The following is a 21,825-nucleotide window of genomic DNA, read 5'->3' as shown; positions in this document are numbered from 1 at the left end:
TTAGCAGAATAAGAGGCAAGGTTCTGAGGCCTTGACAGGATAGGTGCTGTGAGGAAATTTTGTATAGTGGGGGTGAGTGTACAACTCTGCATTGCCTTGGTAAGGAGTCACAGGTGCTTAAGGTGATGAATTTATAGGAATCTGATAGGAAAGGCCAACACAATCAGTTATGACACTGAATTATGGAACGAGCTTGATGGGCCGTATTACCCACTTCTGCTGTTTCTTGTGTTGTGAAAGGAACAGGGAGAGTTATAGAGTAATACAGCATGAAAACAGGGCCTTCGGCCCACTGGTCCATGCCCACCACAGCATCTTCCCTGCTAGTCCCAGTTGCCTGTGTTTGGCCCATAACCCTCCAAACCCCTCCCCTCCATCCAAATGCACCTATCCAAATGCCTCACAGATGTTGCAATTGTACCTGCCCTGACCACTTCCTCTGGCAGTTCATTCCAGGTACTCACCACCCTCTGCATAAAGAAGTTGCCTCACGCTTGTATCTGTGCCCTCTAGTTATGGACTCCCCGATTCTGGGGAAAAGGCTATGACTGTCCACCTTATCCATAGCCCTCATGATTTTATAAACTTCTATGAAGTCACCCCTCATTTCTCCTACACTCCAAGGAATAAAGATCCAGCGTGGCAAACCTCTCCCTATAACTCAGGCCCTCTAGTCCAGACAGCAGCCTCGTAAATCTCTTCTGCACCCTCTCCAGCTTGACAATGTCTTTCCCATTACAGGGTGACCAAAACTGTACACAATACTCCAAGTGTGGCCTCACCAATGACTTGTATAACTGCAACATAATGTCCCTACTCTTAAACTCGATGCCCTGACTGATGAAGGCCAATGTGCTAAATGCCGCCTTCACCACTGTCTACCTGTGCGGCCACTTTCAGCAAACTGTGCACTTGTACTCCCAGGTCCCCCTGTTCCACAACACTCGTCAGTACCCTGCCATTCACTTTATAAGTCCTACTCTGCTATGACTGTCCAAAATGCATCACCTCACACTTATCTAAGTTGAAATCCATTTTCCATTCCTCAGCCCATCTCCCTAACTGGTCAAGATCTCTTTGCAGTTCATTATAACCTGCTTCACTATCACTGAGACCCCATATTTTAGTATCATCAGCAAACTTGCTAATCGTACATTTGTATCCAAATCATTTACATATATAATGAATAACAGAGGTCCTAGCACTGACCCCTGGGGCACCCCACTAGTCACAGGCCTCCATTTGGAGAATTGACCTTTAATCATCAGCCTTTGCTTCCTATCATCAAACCAATTCTGACTTCACCTCGCTAGCTCCCCTGAATCCCATGTGACCTAACCTTCCAGATCAGCCTCCCATGCAAGACCTTGGCAAAGGCTTTACTAAAGTCCATATAGACAACATCCACCGCCTAACCTTCATCTATCCCCTTAGTTTCCTCTTTGAAAAACTCCAAAAGTGGAGTTCGCCAATGGCCAGCGAGCCGGGAACTAGCCCATTTTATATTTTGCAAATTTATGAATGGTCCACTCTGGAAAAACATCTTGTCCAGGTTGAACGCAGGTCTGCATTAATGGAGGTGATGAGAAAATTTGGTAAAAGTCATGGTAAAAATGCAACAAATCAACAGCATGGAGATCCAAACAAGATGGAAAGTCACCAATTTGATCAATTATTTCTGCACTGCGCGTGCGAGTTCTAGCTATCAGCCGGTAGTTTCCCATTGTCCATTCGAATACCAGCTGATGGTTTGGTTCTGAAATGAATCTTGGTACAGCATGGTACAATTAACATGATTAATAGGCAGTTATATTAAAAAAATACACAAGTCCAATTGAACAACAAACAGACTGCTACAACAGTGGAATCCAGCTGGTGTGAGTCAAGTACTAAGAACGTAGAGAATATATTTAAAATCTGAAAATGAAACCAGGTGCTGGAAAAGCTCCCAGTCGGACTGCATCAAGTGGTGCCAAATTAATGTTTCAGTTTAATCCTTCATCAGAACTGGCAGATACTACAAACATACAGAATGTTCAAAAAAGACAAGTAGCAAGGAGGAAGGGAACTGCACGTAGAAGAACATAGGTTTCGTGGGGAACAGATGATCAAGTCGGAGAAATGGTCACAGATGGCAGTAATGAAATACTAAGCATGAAAAGCTGTGATTCATCTAGCTTATTCCAGGGTTTATTTGATACAGTGCTGGAGTTAATTATTCAACAAATAATTTTCAAGAATTTACAATTGACTTGGAAGTAGGAAAAGCCTCAAGCTTTGAAACAATCCCTCACCTCGGGGATCTAGTACATTCACATTGCACAGTGATTACATTCTTCCTTGGAGTATTGAGTAGTTTTACTCGCCGTGGTGTTTTATTTACTCCCCAGTCTAATTGCCAAAGCTCGGTGCAATTGTAAACGCCCATTTGTAGATGGTCCTACTAATGTGATGTTTCAGCTAAAGACCCTTTTCTAAGCAACGAGCAAATCCAACGTACCTCCCTACCTCAAAAACATCAGACACGTTGCCAGAGTTTTCTGCTGAGGCACAAGAGGAACCTGTAATTAGATTTAAGTTGCAGATTTAGAGTGACAGAATCGTACAGCCCAGAAACAGGCCCTTCGGCCCACCATGCCCATACTGACCTTTTTGCCCATCTACACTAATCCCATTTGCCTACATTAGGACCATATCTTTCTATGCCTTGCCTATTTAAGTGTCTCCCTTAATGCCTCTTAAACATAGTAATTATATTTGATTTCACCACCTCTTCCGGCAGCACATTCCAGATATCAAGCACTTTGTGTTTTTTAAAAAAAAACTTACACCTAAAGAGGAAGAGTTCCTTTAAAATTCCTTCCCCTCACCTTAAACCTGTGCCCTCTAGTTTTTGATACCCCTACCATGGGAAAAAGATTCTGATGACCCTATCTCTGCCTCTCATCATTTTATATACTAGCAGATAACCTCTTCAGCCTCCTTTGCTCAAAGGAAAAAAAGCCCAGCCTGTCCAATCTCTCCTCATGACTTAAAGTCCTCCAATCCAGGCAACATCCTGGTGAATCTCCTCTGCAATTGTCTCTGCCAGTGTTGGATTTGACTTATACCACTATGTTGAAGCACAGACTTCTGTTAATTCCAGACCCCTGTTGGGTCAGATTCAGGCATGGTGGGTTTACTGATTACGCTGTTTTTGTTAGCTGATGGATCAATGCTCCATGTGCATCGTCACTTGAGGAATCATTGAGATTATCAAGAGCATGGAATGTGTTCTGGAGGATGTCTGCAATAACTATCACTAAGAAGGGTTCAGTGCTCTGTCACAGCTAGCCTACCTGAGTTCTGCTAAGCTAATGTTATGAGAGAAGTAAGATGAAAGAAAAAGCTCTCTGGATTTTCATCCCTACCTGGTTAATAATCAGGGATGCATCTGCCCACGTTAGAAGTAACCATGGTCTTAATGGAGAACATTTTTGTCTCTGCACTGAGGACACAATGTGCTTCTTGGGATCAATCCCAAACATATTGAGCAGTTCAATACTGAACTTCAGTAAGGTGCTTTGAAAGTTCGGTACCAGGATTTAATCCACCAGATATTTTTAACCTGGTTTGGCATGTTCCTCACTTCATTGCCATCATAGCAGGGGAGCAGCTGCCTTCAGTTAGGAGTGTGGAAGTGCATACTAGGGGCAGCACTAAGGGGATCGAAAGCAAGATGTCAACCTGGTGAAGGGTTACAAAGCTACTATGCGCTAAACATTTACTGGCCCATCATTCTACTTCAAATCATCAATAAAGTGATGGAAGATATTGATGATAGTACCCTCAACAGGCACTTCCCAATAACCAATGCTCAGTTTGGTTTACTGAAAACACTCAGGTCCAGACCTCATTCCAGTCTTGGTCCAAACACGGACAAATGAGCTGAACTGCAAAGGCGAGGTTAAAATATCTGCCCAGAAGCAACAAACAATCTGCTGGAAGAACTCAGCACCTGTGGGGTGAGAGGAATTGTTGACATTGTTGTTGACAGTAAGGTCAGAGTTGGGGATGTTCCCTGATGGTTGCAAGGTTCACTTCCATTCACAGCTCCTTTCAATGAAGCAGCCAGTGCCCATATGCAGCAGGATCCTGACCATATTCAGGCATGGATTAATTTGTAATAACCCAAGTGCCAGACAATGATCATGTCCAACAGGACAGAAATGTAACACTGCTCCTAGACATTCAACTTCATTTCTCTCCCTCAATCCCCCAGCAACTGCAAGAGGTCACCAGTAGCTAGAAACTTAAGTGTACCTATCGTACAGGGTGGTCACTAACATCAGGCCAGAAGCTAGCTATTCTTGCCTCTTGATTCACCAGAGCCTCTCCACCACCTGGCCAAGCAATTAGAGGCGAGTTCATCTATTGGGGCAAGTGACAGAAAGCCTCCTGTTCACCTGGACGGTGTAGCTCCAACACACAGAGTTATCACAAAATCCAGGACAAAGCTGTCAAGTTGAATGATGCCCTGTCAACTGCCTGAAACAATCACCACCTCTGCCGCTGGTGAACTGTGGGTTGCCGTGTGTTACCGTGTGCTGCAGAAAACTTATCAAGGCTTCCTCAGGCAGCCATCTCCAAAACCTACTGGCTTTACTTTCTACAAGGACAATGGCAGCGAATGCATTGGAAAACCAACAGCTGCACACTCCTCTCCAGGTCACAGACCATCCTGACATAAATTACTGCTATTCCTTCATCCTCATTGGGCCCGATTTCTGGCAATGGCCCCTCGATTGTGCCTGTGCTGCAGCACTTCAAGGGTGGTGACTCACACCACTTTCTCAAGAGCAATTAGGAGTAACCAATAGATGCTAGACTGTCAGCATTCTGGCCCAACGAGTCCACACTGCCCATTTTAATACCCAAATTAACCTACCCGTACATCTTTGCAATGTGGGAGGAAAACGGAGCACCCCGGAGACAACCCACGCAGACGCATGAGAACGTACAAACTCCTACAGACAGCGACGGGAATCAAACCCCGATCGCTGGCGCTGTAATAACGCACGCTGACCGCTACGCTACCGTGCCGCCCAAGGATGAATCTCAGAACAAACTACACTGCTCGTGGCTTGCTTATATGTAATAAGAAGATACAGTGAATGGACTTAAAACAGAAAATGCCTAGAAATTTGAGCAAAAAACAAACTGCTGGAGGAACCTCAACGAGTCAAGCAGCATCTGTGGAGGCAAAGGGATGGGTGACAGTTCGGGTCATGACCCTACATCAGGATTGAGCGTGTAAAGGGAAGATAGACAGTATAAAGGGGTGAGGGGGAGGGTTGAGACAGGCGCTGGTAGGTGATAGGTGCAACCAGGTGAGGTGGGGGATGACGGGCAGATAGAGCCAAGTGGGGGAGGGGGAGGTGAGAGGCAGAGGCTGGTGGGTGAGAGTTGGAAACAAATATGGAAAAAAATCCAAAAGAAAACAATAGGCAGATGGAGCCAAGTGGGAGCAGGGGAGCGGGAAGGTAGAGACGGAGTCTGGAAGGTGATATGTGGAACCAGATAAGGGAGGGATGATGTACAGATGGAAGCAGGTGGGGAGGGGACAGGGAGGGTGGGCCGGGGAGAGGAAACCCAGGTGGATGGCTGTGTGTGGGTGACGGGCAGTTGGAAATGGGAAAGGTGAACAGAGACCCTGGGTGGGAAAAATACCCAAGTGGAAATATAAGGTGCCTGTGTCTCCAGTGGTAGAGTTTTGTTCGGCACGTGTTAAGGATTGCAGAGCAAAATAGTCCATACTTACACACAGCAAGAGCCAGGCATGGCCTGAGAAGTGGAGAGTAACGATAATGCTGGCCCACAGCCAAAAAGCCCACTGTCTAAGAGGTCACCCATTTAAGACAGGTACGAGACTTTTTTTTCTCTCTGGGAGTCATGAATCTTTAGAACTCTTCCTCAAACGGCTGTGGAAGCAGTCTTTGAATATGTTAAGGTAGCAGTCAATAGATTTTTGATAAGCAAGAGGGTGAAAGGTTACTGGGAGTAGGAGGGAATGTAGAGTTGAGGTCACTAATCAGCCACAATTTATGACTGGAAGGACCAAGTGGTCTACTCTTAATTTGTAGGTTTGTATCACTGTGTTCTCACCATCAATACCCTGGGGGCCACCATTGATCAGAAACTTAGCTGGAGCAATGACATAACCACTATGGCTGAAAGAGCAGTTCGGAAGCTGGGTCTACTGCGGTAGATGACAGACCTCCTGACACCCTAAAGCTTCTCCAGCATCCACAAGGCAGATCTGTGGTGGGATGCCTTCCACTTGCCTGGGTAAGTACAGCTCCAACAACTCTCAAGAAGCTCGACACCATCCTGGTCGATTGGCACCCTATCAGCCACCCAAAGCATTTAATTCCTCCATCGCCAGTGCACTGTGGCCTCAGTGTGCGCCATCTATAAAACGCACTGCAGTCACTCACCCAGTTCTGACAGCACCTTCCAAACCTTCAATGTTAGCAAGCATATGGGAACACCACTACCTGCAGGTTCCCCTCCAAGTTGCATACCATCCTGATTTGATAAAGTATCGCCCGGTCCTTTGTCATCACTGCGTTCACGTCCCTAGAGTCCCTCCTCAACAAACCTGGGAACACCTTCATGAGAGGACCTGCTGTGGTTCTATGAGACGGTTTACCACCAGCTTCTCGAAGGCAATTAGCTTTGTGGAAGGGATGCAAGCTATGTTGGTGATACCCACATCCCATCAGCGAGTGAATAAAAATACTGGCAACCAGAATAAATGTGCAAGAAGCTCATCCTTTTCTGATCGGCTCCAAGAGTAATGAGTCACAATTAAAACTAATACATTGCTTCTAACCCACCCTGCTGTGTCCTCCCCAGTCCACCATCATCCAGTGCCTACCTTCTCCCCCAGACTCACGCTCTCACTTCCCTGTCTCATCATAGAACCATAGAAAACTACAGCACAAAAAACAGGCCATTCATCCCTTCTAGTCTGTGCCGAAACATTATTCTGCTAGTCCCATTTACCTGCCCCCAGCCCATACCCCTCCAGACCTCTCTCGTCCATGTATCTACTCTTAAAAGTTAAGAGCGAGCCCGCATTTACCACATCAGATGGCAGACCACACTCCCACCACTCTTTGAGTGAAGAAGTTCCCTCTAATGTTCCCCCTAAAACTTTCCCCTTTCACCCTAAAGCCATGTCCTCTCGTACTTATGTTTTCTTGGGGGAGTACACTTCTACCTACCAGCCCACTCTCTTGCAACCCAGACTCCCCGTCTCCAAGTCTAGTTGTTCACTTCCAAAACTTCCTTCTCACTCCTGAAGAATCCATGTTTCACAGATCTAAAAAGCGTTCTTTCATTACTTAATTCATCATTCCAGTCCTCAGCTAAACCTACCCCTCGTACGTCTCTTCTTGAGTCATCGTTCCATTACCCTTGTCCCAAACCTTCACCCTCTTCAACCTGTGCTTGTGTACTTATTTCAGACTAAGCTCCCAATCCTTACCCTCTCTCATGCTTGAGCCAATCGCCTCGATTCCTGAGCCTCTCCCACCTCCCTTCCCATGTTCCTTGTCTCTGGAAATTTCCCTAGCTCCAGAAGCAACTGCTCCTCCCACCCCCAAAGGCTGAGACCCCATTAGGAGCCACTGTTTCAGTAAATGTCCAACCAGCGTTTCACCCTCAGTCACTGCACATATTTCCAATACACTGTCTGCCAATTGTAAGCCCAGAGGTCCAAATGGTCCATCCTGGTGACGGTCCTCCAGTGGACAAGGGCCTGATCACCCACCGAGTGTCACGGCTTCAGAAGCATCGGAGCCTTTACTGAGAAAGTGTTCAATGTTTAAATGCGGTAAGAGCAAGAATTCACCGCAGCGTTAGAAGAAATTGAAGAAAAATAAACTCATGGGACCGGACATTGTGAATCCAGGACCCTGTGCAACAGTATGGCTGCTGTGTCACCTGCCACTTTAGCCTCTCAGGTTGTGGCTCCAACCCCAGCCCCACTTCCCCGCCCTGGTGCCCAACCCTTTAACAACGGTGACCAGTTCCCATGCAGTACGGGGGGAGTGCAGCGTTGCTGGAGGTGCTGTTATTTGGATGAGGTGACAAACCAAAGCCCTTTTCTGCCATTAATACTAGATCCAATGGCAATATTTTGAAGCAACCACAGGACCCTCCCAGCAAAAAGAAAACTGCTGGAGGAACTCAGCGTGTCAGGCAGCATCTGTGGAGGCAGAGGGATGGTCAACGTTCTGTGTCAAGACCCTGCATCAGCACTGGGAGTGTAAAGGGGAGATGTCCAGTATAAGGAGGTGAGGGGGAGGAGCTGGCGGGTGCTAGGTGGGTCAGGGTGAGGAGGGGTTGATGGGCAGATAGAGCCAGGTAGGGGAGGGAGGGCTGGAGATAGTGACAGAGGCTGGGGGGGGGGTGGTGGTGGTGGGTGATAGTGGAAGCAACAAAGGGCTGCGGATGATGGAACCTGGTGTAAAAGGAAGATGAGTGCAACCAGATAAGGGAGACGAGGAATTCTGCAGATGCTGGAATCTGGAGCAACACACAAAGAACTCAGCGGGTCAGGCAGCGTCTATGGAGGGAAATAAACAGTCGATGTTTCAGGCTGAGACCCTTCATCAGGACATTAGGGAGGGATGCTGGGCAGTTTGTGGGAGCTTTCTATTGACTGATTAGTTACCTTGCTCATTATAACAGTGACCATTTCCCACAAAAATGCTCGAATAACTCTTTTGGATGTCCCGTGGCTACAAAAGGTGCTATTTAAATGCAAGTCCTTTTTATTCAGTATCACCATCTCTCCCCCTGCCCTCTGAATGCCTCAGGGTTCATCAGTGATTACATCGTTTTCTTTGACGGAAGATTATTTCTCCAAACCTGCCCCACCTGTTTGTCTGGGCTGCCTATCCTCGACCCGGCATGTTAAGTGTCATGTGTTAATAGTGAGATCTGCAGATCTCACTGGAGGCTATTTGGTAACCAAGTTTGCCTCTCATTTTTGTCACTAATTTTTAAGAGTGGCCTTTTGAAGCTGTTCTCGAAGTGGAGTGGTGAAAGTGTCTCACAGAGCAAAGAGCATGGGTAAGTACAACTGGCTCAGCAACCGGGAATCAGGTAGAACAGAAAAGTAAGGAACAACTATCAACGGGGAAGGGATGGTATGTGTGCACCCTCAGGGCAGTATGCTCAGCCTGAGTGGGGGTGAGAGGCAGATTATAATGAACTAACGGGGCATCTGACTGTCCTGGGAAATGGCATGCACCTCCTGGTGATCATTCACACTGCTCTCAGGAGATCCAGACTCACTCACAGGTACATTCCAACAACACCGAGGAAGGTTCAGATAGATTGCCTCAGCAAAGTATTTAAGCTGTCAGTTGTGGGGGTGGAAGGCAAGAGCTTGCCATGAAGGAGAGTTGTTGCTTTCATGCCATTAATCGCCTGTCGCCATCCTGCTAGGTCATTTAGACAAGTATTTTAGTTTGGAAAGTGAAATATTTTGAGCAATTTCGATATGTTGGAACTCCACTGGTCACTAGGCTGATGCTGATGACAAGGTCCCTCAGTTAACAGCCTTGAGAGCTGAGGCACTGTATTTAAAAAAAAGCATAAAATTCATGGAGGTTTAACTCTGGTCTTTAAAGTAGTGAAGGAATTAGACTCACTCAGAGCTGGGTAAATCGGGAACACAGGGTGAAGTACGTTAGATTCAAAGTAACCCATGTTAAATGATACTCCTGTTTGCAAAGTGCTGTCAACCTTAGAGACAAGTTATGGATTCCTACAGCTAGTTACTGGGACCTCCTGTTAGGGCCAGAGTGTCTGAGCAGTTAGGCAAATATAAACTGGTCAAATAATGCCAGCATGGAGACATAAAGCGTTAGTTCTGTCTATCAACCTCGTTACATTTGTTTTGAGATGGTACTATGTATAATTCCAGGACAGGGAAATGGCTAGGAGATAAAGTCAGAGAGAAGAGATAATATTCAAGTCTTCAAGTTGTAGAGTCATAGATTCACAGAGTAATACAGCATGGAAACATGTCCTTCCACCCAATGCGTCCACACTGACATTGGTGTCCACCAAGATGGTCCCAATTGCTCACATTTGACCCATATCCCTCGAAACCTCTCTGATCCATGTACCCGTCCAACTGTCTTTTAAATGTTGTTATTGTACCTCAACCACTTCCGCTGGCACCTCGTTCCATACACCCACCACCCTCTGTGTGAAGAAGTTGTCCCTCAGGTCCCTTTTAAATCTTTCCCCTCTCACCCTAAACCTATGCCCTCTAGCTTTTAGTTCCCTTTCCCTGGGAAAAAGACTGTGTGCATCCACCCTATCTATGCCCCTGATGATTTTATACACCTCTATAAGGTCACCCCTCAATCTCCTACATTCCAAGGAATAATGTCCTAGCCTGGCCAACCTCTCCCTGTAACTCAGGCCCCTGAGTCCTGACAGTAGCCTCGTAAATCTAAGTCAGCAGGTTGTGTAATTGTTCTCAGGAACTCTCCTGGGCACTCAAACTTACAATGAACTTAGTGACGGAGTATTGGTATTGGTTTATTATTGTCACTTGTACCAAGGTGCAGTTAAAAACTTGTCCTGCATACTGTTTGTACAGATCAATTCATTACACAGTGCATTGAGGTAGTACAGGGTAGAAACAATAACAGAATACAGAGTAAGGTTTCACAGCTACAGGGAAGTGCACTGCAGGTAGACAATAAGGTGCAAGGTCAAACAAGGTAGATTGTGAGGTCAACAGTCCATCTCTTCGTATAAGGGAACCATTCAATAGTCTTATCACAGTTGGATCGAAGCTGTCCTCGAGCCTGTTGGTATGTGCCCTCAGGCTCCTCTATCTTCTACCTGATGGGAGAGGAGAGAATGTCCCGGGTGGGTGGGGACTTTGATTATGCTGGCTGCTTCGCCAAGGCAACGAGAGACATGCGTATTTAGGTCTGCTGACTGCTCTGACTTGGACGACACAATAAAAAGTGTAAATGGGAACTGAAAGCTTTAAAGAAAGAACGATGAACTAAGTGATGGGGAAAAGGTGTGGCGGATGAAATTTTATGTGGGAAGTTGTGAGTTCATCCACAAGGAGGAAAAACTGCAGGTCAGAGTATTTACTAAACGGTGAGAAGCCAGGAACAATGGATGATTCCCATTCCTGACAACAGGAAAGATGCCATTCAGCTCACTGAGTCAATGCCAGCTCACAGAGCAATCCCATTCCAGCACTAATTCTCCCCACGTTCCCATCAATTTTACCACCCACCCTCACTGGGAGCAATTTACAGCGGCCAATTAACCTACCAACCTGCCCGTATTTGGGACGTGGGAGGAAACTGGAGCATCCAGAGGATTTCCAGGAAATCCACATGGTCACAGGGAGAACTCAACATCGACAGTACCCAGGGTCAGGATTGGACCTGGGTCACTGGAGCTGTGAGGCAGTGGCACGACCAGCTGCACCACTCTGCCGCCCAGAGAGGGTGTTCCAGTGTCAGCTCTCAAAGGCCCAGGTCTGATTTTATGATGATAGATAACCAACACTCCCATTAGATAGAGAGTTTTAGAGAGTTTGAAGAAAGTTAAGGTGCAAGTACAAAAAAACAAGTTGCTCTACAAAGAGGTGGAAATTATGCTACAACTGTACAGAGTTTGCATAGACCCCACCTCGTGCACTGTACTCACTTCTGGGCTGTGGGGAAAGGGTGTGATGACCTCCAAAGGGTTGGACGGCAAATTTATCACAATGACACCCAAGTTAAAAGGGTAAGCCCTGTGGATAGGTTGATTAGATTGGACCAGCATGAAGACGGTTTAGCAGAGATCTGATACGATTGGTTAAACTGAGAGTTTTATCTGATGAAAGAGTCAAGTATCTACAATCTTAAAATTAGACCTGGGCCTTTCAGACTTGACATTGGAAAATTCCAATTCATTTAAAGTGTGGTCGAAATCTGGTACGGATCAGGAGGAGTTGAGATTAGGTTTAACTTCAAACTTAAAACTAATTTTATGGCTCTGCCTGTAACCGTGATCTGCATCTCCCCGTTGCCAGTCACTTCAACTCCCCCTCCCACACTACCACTGATATGTCAGTCCTCGGCCTCCTCCACTGCCAGGAGAATTCCAAGCGCAAACTGGAGGAACAGCACCTCATTTTCCATCATGGAACCTTGCAGCCTAACGGCATGAACATGGAATTCTCCTACTTTAACTAATCCCCACCCCCTCCCGTCCCCACAACCCTACCTCTGCACCATGTTTCTTCTCTTCTTGCCTTTCCCAGCCCCTCTCTCTTTTTTCTACCCCTTTTTTTCCTTTTTCTCCCTACCTTTGACCCGTCCCCCGGTGGATCTGCTCTCCCCTCCTCCCCCGCACCTGCCCATCACTATCTCTCCCCTGCATCTACCTATCACCACCCTGTGCCCACCCCGCCTCCTCGCTTCTGTCCACCTATCACAGCCCTTTTCCCTCCTATATATTGGGCTTCCCCTTTTCCCATCTTCAGTCCTGAAGAAGGGTCCTGACCCGAAACGTTGACTGCCTGCTTTTCTCCACGGATGCTGCCTGGCCTGCTGAGTTCCTCCAGCATTTTGTTGTTTGTTCATCTAGATTCCAGCATCTGCAGTCCTTTATTTGTCTTTAAAAATAATGTTGGTTGATTTTTTTATTTAATTGCTGTGGGTGTTACTGGAGCAGCCAGAACTTATTGCTCATTCCTGGCTGCCCTTGAAGTGAGTGCCTTCTGGGTCCTTAAGGTTGTCATCACATATACAGTAAGCCAGCTGAGCTAAGGGCAAGGGGTTTCCTTCCTTCCCTAAGAACTAAAGGGATGGTTTTTCATCACTTCAGTAATGTTATGATCACCAATACTGTCATTGGAACTGTACTAGAGATTGATTTTATGAACTGAATTTAAATAGCTGCTGTGGTAGGATTTGAGCGCATGGCTCATGACTATTAGCAGAGATCTCTGGGTGACTCAACCAACAACATAACCTCGGCGTCATTCTACTGATGAGACAAATACATTGAGGGTCATCCAACACAAATCAGGCACAAATCCCCTGAATGGCAGTGTGTGGGGGTTCACCGCAACATAAAACCAGGTTAGGCAGGATACTGAGATGAGCAGGTGTCATGAAATTTGTAAAAAATAGGTAGCTACTGGGATTGGGGAGGTGTGGAACTGACGGGTTGGGGGTGGGGGGTAATACTGATCACCAATATCTCCTGGAACCTGTTCGGTCATCTATGTGGAAAATCCTGGAAATTAGCAGGGGGTGAAAGTTATCGAGAGTTGTGACTGAGTATGCAAGCAGAGACAGGGACAGAGTTTCTGCTTTGGGAATGGTCAGTGAATTGAGCACGTTATGTCCAAAATTGTATCAGTTTGAGGAGTCTTCCCTTGGTGTTCATTCAGAGTTATTCAGGAATCAACAAACACAAAATTTATCAATAACTGGTGCCAATTGGTTCATTACAAAACACATATCTAGAGTAGGTTTCACAACCAGCTTATTGCAAATAATAAGCACTTAGTTGCCCACTTGTGAGTGAATCAATGATGATGACTTGGAATCTGGAGCAACACACAAAACGCTGGAGGAACTCAGCGGGTCAGGCAGCATCTGTGGAAGGAAATGGACAGTCGACTTTTTGGGTCGAGACCCTTCATCTGAAGATACTTAAAAATCTAAATTCATAGACATCTAAAGATTCATATAAGGTGAAGGATCTCAACTGTCCATTTCCCTCCATAGATGCTGCCTGACCCGCTGAGTTCCTCCAGCATTTTATGTGTTACTCCAGATGCAGGGAATCCGGTGGCAAGTCACTCACCTCTTAACTCCCCAAAGCCTGTCCACCACCTACAAGGCTCAAGTCAGGAGTGTGAGAGAACACTCTCCATTTGCCTGGATGAGTGCAGGTTCAACAACACTCAGGAAGCTCGACACCATCCAGGACATAGCTGCCCGCTTGACAGGCATCCACAACCATTCACTCACTCCCCCACCGACGCACAGTGGCAGCAGTTTGTACCATCTGCAGGATGCACTGCGGCAACTCACCAAGACTCCTTAGACAGCACCTTCCAAACCCGCCACCTCTACCAGCTAGAAGGACAAGGGCAGCAAAAGCCTGGAGACCACCACCCCCTGGAAGTTGCCCTCCAAGCCACACACCATCTTGTCCTGGAAATATATTGCCGTTTCTTCACTGTTGCTGGGTCAAAATCCAGGAACTTCCCACCCCCCACCCCCCACCCCACCCAACTGCACTGTGGGTACATCTGCACATCAAGGACTCCCAGCAGTTCAAGAAGGCAACTCACCACCACCTTCTCAAGGGCAACTAGGGATGGGTAATTAAATGTTGGCTCAGCCTGTGAGGGCCACATCCCTTGAATGAAGTGTAACTGAGGCCTCACAGGCTTTGTAAGCAGACAGAGGCCCTTCCCACCCAAATCCTTCCCCCAGTGTTTACCTCAGGCCAAAGGCTGTCAGGCCAGTCCAGGACCAGGGCCTTAGCAGCAGGCTGCCTGAAGGCCTATTCACCACTAGGCCTCGCTAGGCCTTGCCTCTGATCCCCTGGGGACGGAGGGTCAGTGAGACTGAACTCCACATCTGGCCCAAGTAGTGTGGGCAGGTGGTAAATCAAAGTTGAGATTATTATTATATGCCCACGTATACAGTATGTATGCACAGGTGCAATGCACTGATTATAATTGTAGTTAAATATTTTTATATGTATGCACAGCATTACAGGTACACAGCACTAGATAAGCAGCATTCACAAGAAAAACATACATTAAACATAAATTATTCACAATTTTTACAAACAAGAGCACAATTAGGACAAAAAAATAATGTCCATTTTAGTTCAATGTGGTCAAAGTGGTCACAGTGTTGCTATACTGAGGTAGTGATTAGGGTTGTGCAGGTTGGTTCAAGAACCGAATGGTTGAAGGGAAGTAGCTGTTCCTGAACCTGGTGGTGTGGGACTTCAGGCTTCTGTACCTCCTGCCCAATGGTAGCAGTGAGAAGATGGTATGGCCCGGATGGTGGGGATCTTTGATGATGGATGTTGCCTTCTTGAGGCAGTGTCTCCTGTAGATACTACCGATGGTGGGGAGGGAAGTGCCCGTGATGTGTTGGGCTGAGTCTGCTGCTCTCTGCAGCTTCTTATGTTCGGGCACATTTGAATTGCCGTCCCAGACCATGATGCAACCAGTCAGGATACTTTCAGCATTACATCCGTAGACATTTGTCGGAGTGTTCGGTGACAAGCTGAACCTCCTTAACGTCCTAAGAAAGTAGAGATGCTGATGTGCCTTTCTTGTGATTGCATCTATGTGCTGGGCCCAGGACAGGTCACCCGATATGTTAACACCCAGGAGTCCGAAGCTGCTGACTCCACTGCCGATCCCCCAATGTAGACCGACGCATGTTTGCCCTCCCTCCCCTTCTTGAAGTCAACAATCAACTCTTTATAGTTTTACTGACGGTTAGCGAGAGGTTGTTGTTGCAGCACCCCTCAGCCAGTCCAAGTGGTGTTCCCCGCAATACTAATCCTATTCCTGTGTGCCCAGCGGGGTAGTTCAGGCCTGGAATCCATTCACCTCGCAAGGTGCCAGCCGTTGTCTCACATCCGTCCCTGTGCACTCTTAACGCGCATTTTGTTTTGTACCCACAGTGGAATTGGTTGCCGTGAGTTGCTATGACGCCAAAGTGGAGGAGGAGCTCTCTCTCCAGACTGGGGATATCATCAAGAATTCAACGTTCACTGACAGGGAAGGCTGGTGGGAAGGAGAGTTAAACGGGAAACGGGGCCGTTTCCCAAGGATATTTGTTGAGGTGAGTGAAGTCTGAATCTACTGGGAAAGTGCTGGAAAAACCAAGTGTGTTTGGTTCAGGGTTAACAAACACAATCAGCCTCTCTGGATGGAGGATTTAGCCTTGAATGAATTAGCCACAGTGTAAATCATAATAAAGTGTGTGTTACTGATGACAAATTAAGGAGGTCAATGCACCTTATGACATGTGCTTATTCTAGATCTGAATGGAAAACATGAATTAAGGATCCATTAGGTGCCCTGAGGTCTCCCTGAGTGGAGGAAACACTGGAGATCACTTCTCCAGCGAGCTAGGGCTTTTCTCTTTGGAGAGGAGGAGGACGAGAGGTGATTTGATAGAGGTGTACAAGATGATAAGAGGCATAGATCGAGTGGACAGTCAGAGACTTTTTCCCAGGGTGACAATGGCAAACACGAGGGGACATAATTTTAAGGTGATTGGAGGAAGATATAAGAGGAGATAGAAACATAGAAACATAGAAAAACTACAGCAAAATTCAGGCCCTTCAGCCCACAAAGCTGTGCCGAACATATCCCTGCCCTAGAAATTACTAGGTTTACCCATAGCCCTCTATTTTTCTCAGCTCCATGTACCTATCTAACAGTCTCTTAAAAGACCCTATCGTATCCGCCTCCACCACCATTGCCGGCAGCCCATTCCACACACTCACCACTCTCTGAGTGAAAAACTTACCCCTGACATCCCCTCTATACCTACTCCCCAGCACCTTAAACCTATGTCCTCTTGTGGCCACCATTTCAGCCCTGGGGAAAAGCCTCTGACTATCTACCCGATCAATGCCTCTCATCATCTTATACACCTCTATGAGGTCCCCCCCATCCTCCATCGCTCCAAGGAGAAAAGGCCAAGTTCCCTCAACCTGCTTTCATAAGGCATGCTCCGCATTCCGGGCAGCATCCTTGTAAATCTCCTTTGCACCCTTTCTATGGCTTCCACATCCTTTCTGTAGTGAGATGACCAGAAATGAGCACAGTACTCCAAGTGGGGTCTGACCAGGGTCCTATATAGCTGCAACAATACCTCACGGCTCCTAAATTCAATATTCCGATTGATGAAGGACAATACACCATATGCCTTCTTAACCACAGAGTCAACCTGTGCAGCTGCTTTGAGCGTCCTGTGGACTCGGACCCCAAGATCCCTCTGATCCTCCACACTACCAAGAGTCCTACCATTAATACTATATTCTGCCATCATATTTGACCTCCCAAAGATGTCAGGAGTAAGTTTTTTACACGGATAGTGGTGGGTGCGTGGAACGCAATGCCGGCAGAGGTTGTTGGGGGCAGATACATTAGGGACATTTAAGAGATTCTTGAATAGCCACATGAATGATAGAGAAATGGGGGGCTATGTGGGAGGGAAGAGTTAGATAGATCTTAGAGCAGGATAAAATGTCGGCACAACATTGTGGGCCCAAGGGCCTGTACTGTGCTGTAGTGTTCTGTAGAAACAGTTGCCTTTACACAGAGTGTCTGAGGTAAATGGAGTTCATTACAAGCTCATGTTTATGTTTTGCAGGAAGTGCCATCTCACCCCGTCACCGAGGGAAAGCCTGTACAACCTCGTTCTCTTCGTAGGAGTAAGTGAAGTCTCTGATTTGTGTTTATTCAATTCCGGCTTTTATTGAAACATTGCAGTAGGACAGGGAGAGACCATTCAAGGTGACAAGAGCTGATCCGTTACCTCATCTCCACCTTTCCGCCTGATCCCATTCAGCTGTGTCACCATTGATGCTTCACACCCAGTTTGCACAGGCAACATTCCATGTTCTGAGCCCAGCAACTAGACTACATTTCCCAGAGGCCACCACTGTAGTATGATGCAGTAGAAGGTGTTTTGTTGCTAGCTTTAACCTTGTTATAAAAACAGAAATACTGGAAACACTCAGCAGGTCAGGCAGCATCTGTGGGGAAGGAAATCGTTCATGTCTCAGGTCTGGATCCCTTGTCAGAACCTTTAACCCTGTTACTTGTCCAAGTGAACAACACCACAGAAGAACCACAGGCAGTGAATTTGGGAAGGAGTAACTGGGCAGTGATTGGGAGTACGGTGATGGAGAACAGTGTCCTCGAGATAACGCCATGGTTATACAAGTCAGCTAAACACAGTTTAAGGAGACAAGTCTTGGAAGATGTGGCAGTTAAATCGGCAAGCTGGAAAAACATGAGAGTTCTCACCTGCTTATCCTGTACAGGTGGGGAATTTACTGAGAGCAAACAATGTCATCGAGATCCTGGGAGAGGTCACAGCACAGAGGGACACGGCCATGCACGGAAAAGGGAGGGTGATATTCTTGCTGGCAGTAAGGCCACGTGTATGAGACATGGGAGAGTTTCCCAGCACGGTAAGCCATGGGCATGGTCTTCGACAAGGACATTTGCAAAAACACTGTGAAGGGATTAACTCAGTACCTGCAGAGATTTTCAGCAGGTCACAGTTTGCCATGTGCACCAGGGACCAGACGAAAGGGTTGGTTGGCCTAAAAATGCCAGAAGGGGGGTACAATTTCAGATTTTTAGACTGAGTACTGGTGGGACCATTTGGCCTGGTCAGTGAGAGGACCCAGGTGAAGACCTGAGCCAGGAGGGGGAGAGCAGTGTCACTTCACTGTGGAAGTAATGACCAAGAACGTGAGGCAGATTCATACTGGGGAACACGAGGCTGCAGACGCTGGAATCTGGAGCAAAACGCGGGGGGTGCTGGAGGAACTCAGTGGATCAGGGTAAAGAATGTTTCGGATGGAGACCCTGCATCAGGATTGAGAGCGGAGAGGGGAGATAGCCAGTATGAGAGAAGGAGGGGTGAGACAGCAGCTGCTTGGTGACCAGCTGGAAAGAGAAGGGGGGGGCGGTTGGGATGATGGACAGATAGAGCTGGGGGGGGGGGGGGAGGGGGCAAGGTGAACAATGAGAGAGAGACCCTGGATGGACTGGTAGGAGTGGGAAAGGAACACAGGGGTGTGGGTGAACTGAAATGAGAAAATTCAACGTTCACACCATTAGGCTGTAGACTGCTCAAGTGAAATATGAGGTGATGTTCCTCTAGTCTGCGTCTGGTCTCTCCATGGCAATGGGGAAGGTCGGGGACAGACAGGTCGGTGTGGGAATGGGAAGAGGAGTCGAAATGACGTGGAACCTCCAGATGCCTCAGTTAATCCACAGTTCCAAGCTTCTCTCTATTTTGAAAGTACTTGGATCTCTCCTGGATTTTAAGTAGATGGCATTACCATTCCCCTCATATAGCTGTTCCCCCTCACCAGACAGCCAGTGACTCTCTTGCAGCTTCTAGATCTCACCTATACTATTGTCCATGGCACTGAGCGAAGGAACAGATGCTGCTGTCTGGGTCTTCATCTATATATTTCAGAAATACAGTGAAAACTGATGTCCCAGTGCCAGGAACATCAGTCTAGAAAATGAAGCACATGTCCTTTTGGTGTTAGATTTAACACTGAGAATTGGAGCAGTTATATTTGTGGAAGTTAGTTTTAGCAAGAGCTATTAAAACACTTTACCCAGTTGGCACTTAGAATTGGTGTTAAAATGCACAAACTCTTCTGGCACAACGGGAGGTGATGACAGCATTTAGTTATTCAAATTACACTTTAGACCAAGTTCCTACCTACTAGTTCAGGTTAGTTTTAAAGTTCTCTCTGCTAAACTCAAAAAGCGTTTTACATTGCACTGGTGTGTACTGTGCAGCTGGTAATGGAAGCTCAGGATATATAACGACAGGTTATGTTGGTGTGGAGAGTGAGAGTTCAAGACCCCCTCCTGCAGTTTGTGAATTTGAGTTTATAAAGAACCTGGGAACAGAAGTCAGTGAAAGCCATGGCGCCTCCAGTTTCAGTAATATTCATGAGAGAATATTTGTTATGATAGAGGTCATTCAGCGCCTCAGGCTCACTGAGTCATAGAGTCAGCACAGAAACAGGCCCTTCAGGCCATCATATCCACGCCAATCATCAAATACCTGTATGTACTCATCCCATTTACCAGCACTTGATCCCTAGCCTTCTATGCCTTGGTGATTCAAATGCTTAACCAGATACTTCAATGTTATGAAAGTCTCTGCCTCTCCCATGCTCTCGGGCAGTGTGATCCAGATTCCAACCGCCCTCTGGACAAAAGAGCTTACCTCAGCTTGCCTCTGAACCCCTTACACCTTACCCTAAACCTAATCCTTCCCCCCTCCTTTCTTTGTACTCTACTACTTTCTCTCAATCAAATCCCTTCTTTGGTTCTTTTGCCACTTACCATTCGTGGCAAACTCACCTTCCAGCATGTCTCTGGGACGTGAGAGGAAACCAGAGCACCTAGGGGCACAGGGAGAACATGCACCTCCGCACAGACAGTGTCGGTGGTCAGGATCGAACCCAGATGACTGGAGCTACGAAGCAGCAGCATTAATTGCTGTGCCCCCATGCGGCTGAGGAAATTTGCTAATGGCATTTAGTTTGACCCCCAAACCTACACTAACGTGTTAACTGTCTAGCAAACAGCTCAGTTGTAATAAATTAGTTGAAGGTGAAGACCTAAAATCACCTTGTCATAGTGACTGGGGATAGATAATGAGTGGCAGATCTTCAGTGTCACCTGCCTGTGGAGAAGGGAGAAGGAGCAGCGAGAAAGCGGACTCATGAGTATATCAGAACATTTTGCACTGAATTATCCAAGTGAATAGTTGTTAATGGGACAATGTTGTGCTTTTCCCTGGATGACATATGACATGAATGAGAATGACAAACCGGTTTGAAAATCAAAACAAAACTGCAGGTGCAGGAAACCTGAAACAAAAACAGAGAGCACTGGAAATACTCAGCAGGTTGGGCATCATCTGTGGAGAGAGAAACCAGAGTTAACATTTCAGGTCGAAGACCCTTCGTCAGAGCTGACCAGTACTCATGAAGGTTCCTCAGCCTGAAACATTAATTGTTTCTCTCTCCACAGACACCGTCTGACCTGCTGAGTGTTTCCAGCACTTTCTGTTTCTATTGAAGAGCCAGTTTGTTCATTTCTTGGAAATATTGGTTGAGGGAGGAAACCAGGAAACTCTCGACTCTACTTCAAAAATGTTTTGTAATCTTCCAGACCAAGGTGAATAGACAGATGTGTATCTGCACTCAAGGTTAATTCTGAGTGATGAATCCAGTTCCTACAACAACAGCGCTGGCAGGAATGTTTGCCGCGTTGGCACCATTCCACATCACAAGCCAACTGAAACAAGAAATGAGGGACCTGAATCAACGTGGACATGTCTGTCTGGCTGCCCCTGGGCTAACTCACAGAGACTTGATGTGAGATCATTGTTAGACTGAAAGTCTCAGAGGGGATTTTAAGTATCCCAATCATTCTGAACCTTTGAGGTGTTTATTATCACTTCTTTACAGCATCAGTTGGCACTTATAATGTGTCTTAATCATCTCAAGATACTTCACAGAGGCACAATCAAAAAGTAATGACTTGTTTGGACCTGTCTCCATTCAGAGCCCCTTGTGGTCACATTGCCTAGTTCACCCCCTTACCCTGACAGGCAGTGGAATTCACAGCTCTGGAAAAACTCTGCAGCTCAGGCAGCGTCTGTGGAAAGAGGAACAGGGTTAATGATTCGGTTTGAAGACCCTTTGTGAGAAGTCCTGTCAAGCAGTGTTTCATTATACAGGCACGTGCATTAAACCAGGAACTGTCGTGTGGAACTTTGCCTTGCACAACTTGATCTGGACACCGGGCAATGAGGGCAACTAAACTGCCCTGACCTAAAGCCTCAGTTGGTTCAGTAATTATTGGAGGGAAGGAAACTCTCGCTCCTAACTGACCCAAAGCCACACAGGTAGCATAGGAACAGGAGTATGACCTGCAACCTCTCTAAGCCTGTTTCCCTG

At 46.8% G+C, this 21,825-nt stretch overlaps 1 protein-coding gene across 5 annotated transcripts in view; it reads left to right on the top strand.

Annotated features, from left to right (window-relative positions):
• Positions 1-9,014: 9,014 nt before the first annotated feature.
• sh3d21 (SH3 domain containing 21) overlaps positions 9,015-21,825 on the top strand; it is a 104,544-nt gene continuing 91,733 nt past the window's right edge. For all 5 annotated transcript variants that reach the window (XM_052036595.1, XM_052036592.1, XM_052036593.1 and 2 more), the window contains exons 1-3: positions 9,015-9,123; positions 15,760-15,920; positions 17,463-17,523. In XM_052036595.1, coding sequence (XP_051892555.1) covers positions 9,120-9,123; positions 15,760-15,920; positions 17,463-17,523 — 226 coding nt within the window. In that variant the 5' untranslated portion in view covers positions 9,015-9,119. The remainder of the gene's footprint in view (positions 9,124-15,759; positions 15,921-17,462; positions 17,524-21,825) is intronic.

This window comes from Pristis pectinata, chromosome 22, assembly GCF_009764475.1.
Source record: "Pristis pectinata isolate sPriPec2 chromosome 22, sPriPec2.1.pri, whole genome shotgun sequence".
NCBI lineage: Eukaryota > Metazoa > Chordata > Chondrichthyes > Rhinopristiformes > Pristidae > Pristis > Pristis pectinata.
Note: the sequence above shows the minus strand (reverse complement) of the source record. Positions and strands in the feature narration are given on the sequence as shown.